Source organism: Ptychodera flava, chromosome 8, assembly GCF_041260155.1.
Source record: "Ptychodera flava strain L36383 chromosome 8, AS_Pfla_20210202, whole genome shotgun sequence".
Classification (NCBI taxonomy): domain Eukaryota; kingdom Metazoa; phylum Hemichordata; class Enteropneusta; family Ptychoderidae; genus Ptychodera; species Ptychodera flava.
The window spans coordinates 6,147,316-6,157,216 of NC_091935.1; the positions used below are offsets into that span (position 1 = coordinate 6,147,316).

The following is a 9,901-nucleotide window of genomic DNA, read 5'->3' on the forward strand; positions in this document are numbered from 1 at the left end:
TAACAGATACTAATCCCAGCGACGAATACCAATGACTGGAATGACTGATTACAAATGTACTAAATCATACAAAAAACCTCGAGCAGAAAGTTCATGTGGCAAACGGAAGCGCAGTTGCGAGATCACACAGATCGGCCGCATTGCAAGAGTTATCGCATTGCATGACTTCTCTATTTAGAAAAAGAGTGTAGTTTCAGAAAGTTCGTAAGCAAATGTTGAAAATGTAATTTAAAAAAAAATCAGAAAATACACTTACGAATTGTATGTCACCTCATTCGGCGTGTGCAAGCGTGAATGATGATTGTATAAGTTTGCAGGCAAGGCAAAAATTAATACGGAAAAAATGCAATGTTTTTGCATTAATAAAATTGATAAGAAAATAGCTGATAGCCAGCTAATAGCACGCTAACATTGGCTAATAGCGACTAGATACGGCCATCAGCTTGAACAGCTGAATAGCCAGTCATTTCAGCATCAAAGCAGAATAGCTGAATAACTGCTCAATATCCCCGAAGAAGATATCATTGTTTCCATCATGAGGTCCCGAACATAATAGCTGAATAGCTAATTAATCCTCGAGTCATTGCTGTAAACCCTCTTAGCTGAATAGCTACTAAATATGTCAAAGTAAACTATTTTGGTGATCCAACTATAATGGCTGAATAGCTGAATAGCTGAGTGTCGAGGCTGTAAAACCTTGTAGCTGAATAGCTGCTAAACATCTCAAAGTTGGCTACTTTGGCAATCATGCAATCCCGCACCTTTATGGTCTTTCGCACATACAACAGTGTGGGATCGCAAGCGCAGGGTGACGCCGAAGTCACGAGCTGGGCATTCCGAAAGAAGCTGTGAGTCACAGGTGCCTGGAGTTACCAGTGTAGTATACATCAAGAAGTGCCTCTCTTTCCATTTGCTACACTGGCAAGTCCAGGCACCTGTGCTGCGAGTGCCGAAAGTATGGGGACTGTCCTCGAACGCTGTGCCCTCAACGACAACAACAGGGAAACCCTGTTGTAATCTAATGCAGAGGAAATGATTGAGAGGTGAATCGGGTTGTAGGCCAGCTTGTCACGGATTTTCAGCTGGAAACAGTACGAGCTCGAAACAGTACCAACGTAACATGACGACAGCAATGGATCTTTACTACGGCAAAGCCTTTGTGGAACTCGGATATTTGCACTGCAAAGACTTTCAGAGACAAGTTGTTGACGGTTATGTTGCCGGAAAAGATGTCTGATTACTGTCGACGCTAATAAGATTGGCGCAGGATCGGGCCTGCGCTATTTTACGTTGTGTTTGTCTGAAAGAATCTCAGATGACGTCCAAACAAAATAAAGCGGGAAATTTTCAAGTTTTCACTGAATTACATGTATACATTAGTTGATACTGTGCGCATCTAAGTTTGGTTTAGAGAATTACTTAATGGATATTAAGAACTTACGCTGTAGAAAATTGGTCACAAAACTTCGTATTTCTGATCACTGTTTACAAATCGAGTTGGGCAGAAGGTCAAAACCAAGAATTCCACCTGAATCCAGATTTTGTAAGTTTTGTAAGTCTTCCGTCGAGGATGAATTTCACTAGTGTCAAAAATATAATAGTGATAGAGAAGTTCTCTTTTCTGCAATGAAGTTGTATTATCCTATATTTGATAGTTTAAATGAAAGAGATAAGTTTTTGTACATTTTAACTTCAGATGATACGCTGTCTCTCATGAAATATATTACAAACACTATGTTTCCCCCAGCAGCTGCAGGTAAAGACATAGACAACAATGTTTTATGCAATGTTTAGTTTTGTTCTTGCTATACTGCACTTTCCGAAGTGTGTTGTTATGCAATAAAGTGATTTAAAGTGATTTAATACAGCCACTGTTCTCAGACTCAAGACAAATCGACAAACTGTATCAGCTCACTTGCACTTATGAACTCTAAGCAAATTATTCCTTTGCCCTGTTCTTGACGTGTATTCATGAATAATTAATAGCAACCCAAGTCCTGCAACAGATTACAGTCCCTTGTGTCAATGTATGTTTTGCTTGCGATTCCCCACCATCGTATGTGTGAGAGACTACACTAATAATAAGAGACAGAAAAGTTACAAGGGACTGTCGACAGTCTATGCTTGGCCTTGCATTACCAGATATTTTGTTTTGCTCGATCGGCATTTAGTTAAGATGGTCAGTATGGCAAACATGTCGATGAAGCTGCCAACTTGTTTCTTGCTTCTGGGAAAACTTTCGGAAATCAAAACCAAAGATCGAGGAATATTTTGTGAAATGTGAAGTTTGTTAGGGAAAGTTGTTACTGTGGATAACCTACCAAAGTCTCCGCTGCATTACTTCTTCCAGTGTTGTACGAATGAGATAAGGACAATAGAACCACCATCATTTACACAGCCCCACACATCATCATCTCCCTACAAGAAAATATGTTGGATTCCTCTATTAAAATCATTAGTAATGACTTTTATTTCATGCAGTTCTCAAAAAAAAAATGAAAAACCACTCGTCTTTTTTTATGAGAATACAACTTGTAAAAGGAGACTTGATCAGTTAAGTTGCCTACTCCAGGATTGTGGCTACAGTATAATCAATAGACATGGAGGCCTGGATACGTACACGTAGGGTATGTAATTACTAATAGCATTTGTTGGAAATATTATCCAATATAATAAAGTCTGTGTTTTGTGCTCTGTAATGCCATAGTACTTGTACTTAATGGTCTGCGAGACCAGAAGATTTGGAAATTCACTGTGGTCCCTAAAAAGTTAATTGACAGTCAGTGTCCTGGAAAGCTATACTGGAGCCCACTCCATTTACTCCAACCCATCCTCCCAATCCTATCACTGATCTAGTATCCCCATTTCCCTGCTTAACAGCCTTAAACTCAGAAAATATTACAATAAATTTACCTGATGGTAAAAGACACATTTTCAAAGCCTCGGAATGAAACAAGGACATGTGATACGTTTTCCGGTAATCTGACCATCCCTAGTAACACATGCCGACCCTAGACATTTTTTTTCTCATTTTCAAAAACAATTGTGTAAATTCTCTCTACGTTTTGAAATATTTTACGGATCCGACTTACATACTAGTACCCTAATTTCCAGAGGCATGTTACTGGAAACACACACATCTTTTATTTGGCCTCAATAAAGGTTTCAAAAGGTCACTCAATTACATACAAATTCTATGATTACGAACATACCAATAAACATATAGCACAAAGGTGTACACAATATGGCGGCTTACCATACTCTGGTCATTTGAAAACCCGATAGCAACATACTCATTTCCAGGCCGCTCCATCTTTCCTAAAAGCTGGAAGATGATATTATCTCCATCTTCTTGCCAAGTTATCAAGATATTGCAGTCTGATCTATCTGAACAGCCAGCTGGGTCTCGGTAACAACCTTTTGTGGTTCCACATCCACCGCTTGTGACCAGATCACTCGGTCCTGTCGCAGCCTAGATGAAGTGGTATGTACGATAGTTGTAATTCAAAGCAAATAACCGTTCACAAAAGTAGCAGTCACTGAACTGATCTGGTGACACTGCACCTAATTGTGGCATGTTGATCGGACTTTTCCTTCATTCAGTTGATAAACAAAACTGGCACGCTGTTGAAAGTTCAGATCAACACACTGGCAATTGTTTTAAGTTTAATTGCTTTCCCTAAACAGGAATTCGTATCAAATTAAGCTGACTCATCCAGCTGTAGCTGTAACTCTTGAAATTTGTTGACTTGGAAAAGGCTTTTTATTTTCTCTGGTTTTCTTTAAAATCTACAAATTTCAAGGATATTTTCTTTCACTACTGAAAAATTGGACAAGTAAATTTAAATTTTAAGCGTTATTTTGATTTCCCGCCATTTTTAAAAACTGGTAATATTACAAAGAAAACAAAGCATAAGATATGTCTCAGAGGAAACCATTCAGCACTATATACTCCGTTGTTTCTGTGAAGATTCCAATGCATATATGCACGATGTACAGTGTTTTTGCTTTATTTGCATGAGGGCGCCATTTTGAGTTTTGGCAAACGTTTATTATATCTTGCTCAAATTGCACATGCAGTCCCAGTGGACAGCTTATTATACTGGTATAAACACCCCTCAATGAGTACATTCCCAGAACTTGTTTTAGTTAAGAAGTAAAATCACAAAAATAATGCAAAAGATACAGCTATTGGGCCTTTAAATTAAAATGTTCACCATTTTGTGAGATACCGGTATGTCACGGGTAACTTTGTTGCAAAGTAGCATGTTTGGGTCCATGACAATGTCAGGAATTTTGTGGCAGATCACATCACTACAAACATGCAGATAATTTCACATAAAGCTCTTTAATCACAGTAGTTACAAATCGCGAATCACAAGACAAAAGTTTATCAATTTAAACACCCCAAAACTATTTTTAAAACATTAAACTTTTTGAGAAGTAGGGCCCTAATGAAAACAATATTACCCACTAGGGATATATTTACAAATTATAGGGCAGTGGTCCACTGTGATGCAATTGTACACTAGTACTTTATGAAACTTTACATTTGAAAGCATACTATTTCTAAAGACGGATGATTTTTATTTAGTTTTGAATACTAATTGCTCCAAATCATGAGTAATTAATTGCAGAGCGATAAGTTCAATCCTGCATAAAAATGCTATGATTCTTGAGAAAATCGTCAAAGGGTATTTTGCACCCTCTACAACACTACATATCTTGTGTTTTCTCACAGCTGTAACAACAACACACCTTGTTTTGTCTGTTAATATTGTTCAGAATAGAAACTAATTCATAGGATCAAACATTGAAAGTAACAACAACACACCTTGCTTTGTCCGTTAATAGTTTAGAATAAACACTAATTCACAGGATCACATATAACTTAAAAACATGTCACAGAGAGAATTCAATACATGTTTCATTGTTCAAGGCTGCTACATGACAACTATTTTGAATTAAAAAGAAACGTCTCATAAAATTGGCCAACACTCACTACAAGGTTAGGTTGATGTTATGTTTTATTTAAAGTTTTAGGTACATAACGTATTTCCAAAACCACAAAAATAGTGTAAACTCATAAAGCAGCAACACAAAGAATACGTTTTGATTTGTAGTATTTACGGAAGGTGGCGAAAAACCCCAAAATTTCTTCATCAACTTTCTTATGAACAGAAAAATGTGTGCAAACATATTCTTATTTGTTGCTTTTTTAACAATGGATAATCTTTCAGTATGTAACTACAGTTGAATTGCTCCATGAACATACATCTTACATTCATGTGAGAGAGATAAGACTATTTTGAGCCATAATGTTTTGACTTCTTCATCTTCCAAACTTACCTCTGGTGGTGTTGGAGTTGGTCCAATTGTTGGAGCCGAGGGATCTTCTATGATTTCAGAGTAGATGTTTGTCCAAAATGTCATTTTACCCTCTGCAACAGTTGCTCTGTAAATAACAGACATGAAATAAAACGGTAAATAAAACATAACTTCAATTAAGATGGAGCTATTTCAGTGCTACAGACTTCATTAAATATGATTGGAACTAATTTGGGATAATTGGATGGTGAAGTAATGTCTTTTTGATCTGCAAATGTACTCTCATTTGCTTTCCTTTTTAAGTTACACACTTGTTTTTATGAGTAATTTGTAATATTGCAACAATCAGCCAAAGAGCACCTAACACTTTTGAGAAATTTTAAAAACATGAAAATCCAATTATCCCAAATTAGTTAACGTTCCAATCATGTTTTATTACCAGACGGTCAGACGCAAGTGCCGGCAGAATGGTTCAGAATGGACTATGTACCCGTGAGAACGTGATAGCGGTACAAACCAACCTACGCGTGTACAAAAGCATATCAAAATACGAGTATTCCTATGCAAGTCAACGGAGAGCGCAATGTTACCAAACCTTCATGGGTAGCATGAATGCTTCTACAGTCTTGGCAAACATAGATGACAATACTCCCAGTGATAGCATGGAAGTGCAAAATTTGTGATGATATCAGGTAAAATATTATAAATCATCTAAGTTTACAAAGTATTCTGGGTAACATCCTCACCTAAACCTGACATGGCCAGCAGATGGAGATGGCGCAGTCCAAGTTACAGTCAAGAGATGTATGTGGTGTGATACCTGGTGTAACGCCCTTGTGAGACAATGTGTCCTATAAAGGAGCGCAACATTTTCTTAATCCCAATTCTAGAGACTTATTTCAACTTGTACCACTTCATTTAGTCCAGTTCTTATGGTTGTATTTTACAGTTCCATTGATGATAAAAGCATTTAATGATTGCCTGCTTGTCTTTACATCCTTGGTGCATGATGAAATTCATGTTAAATCTTCTTTGCCAGACTGGTTTCCAGAGTAAATGGAAAAGTTCGTTTACCGGAGTTAGTTCAACTTTGAAAATACTGTGATATCATTGTGTTTAATTTTCTAATAATCAAATGAAAATCAGAACAAATCTGCAGTTTGATGCAAACATTTTTATGTTTGGTAAATTTGACTTTGAATTTCTGTTCTCTTGTTGAGTAAAAAACAGCTAAAATTGGCGCACACTCACATCACTATTACTGCATTGCTTTGTCTGTACATTGTCTATACTTGGTATATCTGTAAATGATCCAATCGGCTCATTTTGGTCCAATGACCAATCAGCTCTCCGTGCCTGGACCATGAATCCAAGGAAGTTACTACCCGACAGTGTGACTGTAAAATAAACCACAGTTCTTGATTTTTGACCATTTCACATTTCATAAACTTATTTCTATATAAATTTTAAGAAAACTCAATTGAGAACTCATGATACTCCTTCACACAAAATACTCAGTGTACTATGCTTATAGAATGATACATAAAGAGCATTTCTTCAGGTTTTGAAGTGGACAGATCAAGATTACATACATACACACATACATGCACACAGAGTTGCACACAGACATACCGACTGTGACAACGAATGATCACTATTGCTCCTCTGGTGTGCATTAAACTTGGAGCTGATAATAGTAATGATATTAATTGCATGTGAATTGCGGTCTGGAATATCAATTGTAACAATTTATATCTCTTCTGAGAGAAATAATGTGGAGGTGTCAGTTAAGAAAAAGAGAATACATTTCTTGAGAATAATAAATGATATAATACATTATGAAATTTCTTTTCCTGCTTTTTGTATTTGGTTAATCATCCAACAGAAATCAATAAACATCCGTTGTATCTGAACGAAAATTACAGATTCTGGTAAGTATAGTTTAGCCTGTCTTAGTGGTCACCGACACAGAGCGGTGACCTCTTTATAGTGGTCGGTCATCTTGCGGCAGTCCCATAGCTATTAAAATTGAGCCTTTTCTAAGCATATTTTGAATATCATGACTTTTGAGGCCAGATATGAACTGAAAATGCTCACGTTTTTTATTATATATTACACTTGTGTGAAAATTTAAACTTTTGCTATAGTTCGCAACTTAATTGAAAGTCTTATGATCAAAAAATGAACAATATTTACCTAAGATTATTTCTATATATAATTAGCTGAAATAAAAATATGCTTTTAATTCTTTTTACTGCTGTTATTTTATCATCGCTACATATAGCAAGTGTCATTTCCTTTGGTCAGGTCCTTCAAGGTATGTATATGCCAAACTGTAAAGCAGCAGCTAATACGACATGCAAATTAATAAGGAAAGTTCATTAAATAGGCAAATTAGGAATTGGCTGAAATAAATGCTTAATGACTTTGAATAATGCTGTATCGAAGTATCTTCAATGTACATATAGTTTCGTCAACTTTGATCAGGTCAATTCAGGTATATCCTTACTTAGGAAAGTTCATTAAGTATGCAAATTAGGAAATGGCTGAAGTAAAAATTCTTATAATGACTTTCAAGAATGTTGTATCATAGAATATTCAATGTAAATAGCAAGTTTCATCAACTTTGGTCAAGTAATTTCAGATATATATCCCTTATTAGAAAAGTTCATTAAATTTGCAAATTAGGAACTGGCTGAAGTGAAAATGCTTAATGACTTTGAATAATGTTTTATCATCGTATCTTCAATGTACGTAATAAGTTTCATCACCTTTGGTCAAGTCAATTCAGATATATACCCCTAATTAGGAAAGTTCAATAAATATGCAAATTAGGAAATGGGCTGAAGTAAAAATGCTGAATGACTTTAAGAATGTTGTATAACATTATCTACAATATATGTAGCATGTTTCGTCAACTTTGGTCTAGTCAATTCAGATATATATCCCTAATTAGGAAAGTTCATTAAATATGCAAATTGCAATATCTTTCATGTCACCCCGAATACCTTCCACGACTGATATATCTGGGTGAGATCAACATTTGTAGCAATTCTAATCAAATTGTATGCAGTCGTTCTGTATGTATATCCGTTTTTTCTAAAATCATTAATTATGAAATTAGACAAAAGTAAGCAAGCCACACCACTAAAAACGAATCAGTTCTTGCAATTTGCAAACGGAATCTATGTACCAGATTTGATTCTGATTTGATGAGCCATTTTTGAGATATCTTGCCCACAGAGAGAGAGAGAGAGAGAGGAGAGAGAGAGAGAGAGAGAGAGAGAGAGAGACAGACAGACAGACAGACACACACACAGACATCGCTGCGACATTAGCTCAGGTGTGTGAACACGTGAGCTAAAATGTTTAAAGTTCTTTACATACCACTGATTTCATCGCCAGCGCTGTATGAGGTATCACTGACTGTTAGTGAGTAGGGTGATGCTGATGTTTGAGCTGGAACAGATGACCGGGAAACATATGGTAATACAGGCAGCTGGAGGAACTCCATTTGGATAACCAGCGGCAGACCACACACTTGTCAACAGCAAAATTAAACGGATCATAGTGGCAACCTTTTAAACCTGCCGATGCAATATAGTAAACACATATTATCTGGCCATGAGGGCTATAGCGACCGTTCATTACCCAGAGGCAGGTGCCGCCAACTGGTAAATTTCATCAATTTCGCAAAATCATCACAAAACATGTTTTGAAGGCTGATATACCAATTTTACTTATTTTTCACCTTGACCTAAAATTTGGAGGGGAAAGTAGAGCTGTTCGTAACTGCCCTCCCACTGGCATTCACGGAAAATGTGCCCTCCCACTGAATTTTGATGCCCACTGCCCTCCAGTATCTATGGTCTGCCCGCTCCCCTCTCCCCACAACAATTCAAGCTCCCCACTGCCCTCTCCCCACTACTGAAATTCCCCATTGCCCACTAGATGCCCACTAGGTACCCTAGATCAACGCAAAACCGTGCGAGCAGCTAGCAGTATACCTTTGAACATTGCTCCCCTCTAAGTTAGGCGCTTACTCCCCCTCTAGTTCTATCAACCACGGTTTCCCCTCCCTCTACGTATTTTCCGGTACCCACTGTCAAAATTTTCTCCCCGCCCACTGAAAATAATGAAATTTCTTCCCCGCCCACAGTAAATATCGATTTTTTCTCCCCGCCCGCTGATTAGTTTTGAAATTTGCCCGCCCGCTGAAAAACTGCGCACGAACACCTTTTTGCACGAACAGCTTAGTTGGCGGCACCTGCAGAGGGGCAGTGCGTTACCAGAAAACACATCGCTATTCCCCGAGGCCCATACGCTCATATTGCATTATGTTATGGTTTTCAGCGTTTTGACATTATGCACCGCGACAATCCATTGTGACAAGTTCACTTGGTGATTTTTCCACAGCGGTAACAGTAGTACCACTTTCTTCCAAAAATATGCTTAGCATACCTAGCAACACACCTGGTTGCACTTGAATTTTTGTCTTCGATGAGATGTTTAAGTACCTATGCTGTTTCAACATGTTCAATGGAAAATCTTGCTGTTGAAAGGCTCGTCTCAG

At 37.3% G+C, this 9,901-nt stretch overlaps 1 protein-coding gene across 2 annotated transcripts in view; it reads right to left on the bottom strand.

The window, feature by feature from the left end:
* The window catches only part of LOC139138291 (ferric-chelate reductase 1-like), a 56,439-nt gene extending 47,582 nt beyond the window's left edge, over nucleotides 1–8,857 (bottom strand). Inside the window, exons 1-4 of one of the 2 annotated variants that reach the window (XM_070706607.1) lie at nucleotides 6,580–6,725; nucleotides 6,075–6,179; nucleotides 5,350–5,455; nucleotides 3,257–3,472 (exon numbers count right to left, since the gene is read on the bottom strand). In XM_070706607.1, coding sequence (XP_070562708.1) covers nucleotides 3,257–3,472; nucleotides 5,350–5,455; nucleotides 6,075–6,179; nucleotides 6,580–6,611 — 459 coding nt within the window. In that variant the 5' untranslated portion in view covers nucleotides 6,612–6,725. Of the gene's footprint in view, nucleotides 1–3,256; nucleotides 3,473–5,349; nucleotides 5,456–6,074; nucleotides 6,180–6,579; nucleotides 6,726–8,715 lie in introns of those variants that run through there. The other variant, XM_070706606.1, reaches the window with a different exon arrangement.
* Nucleotides 8,858–9,901: the final 1,044 nt, after the last annotated feature.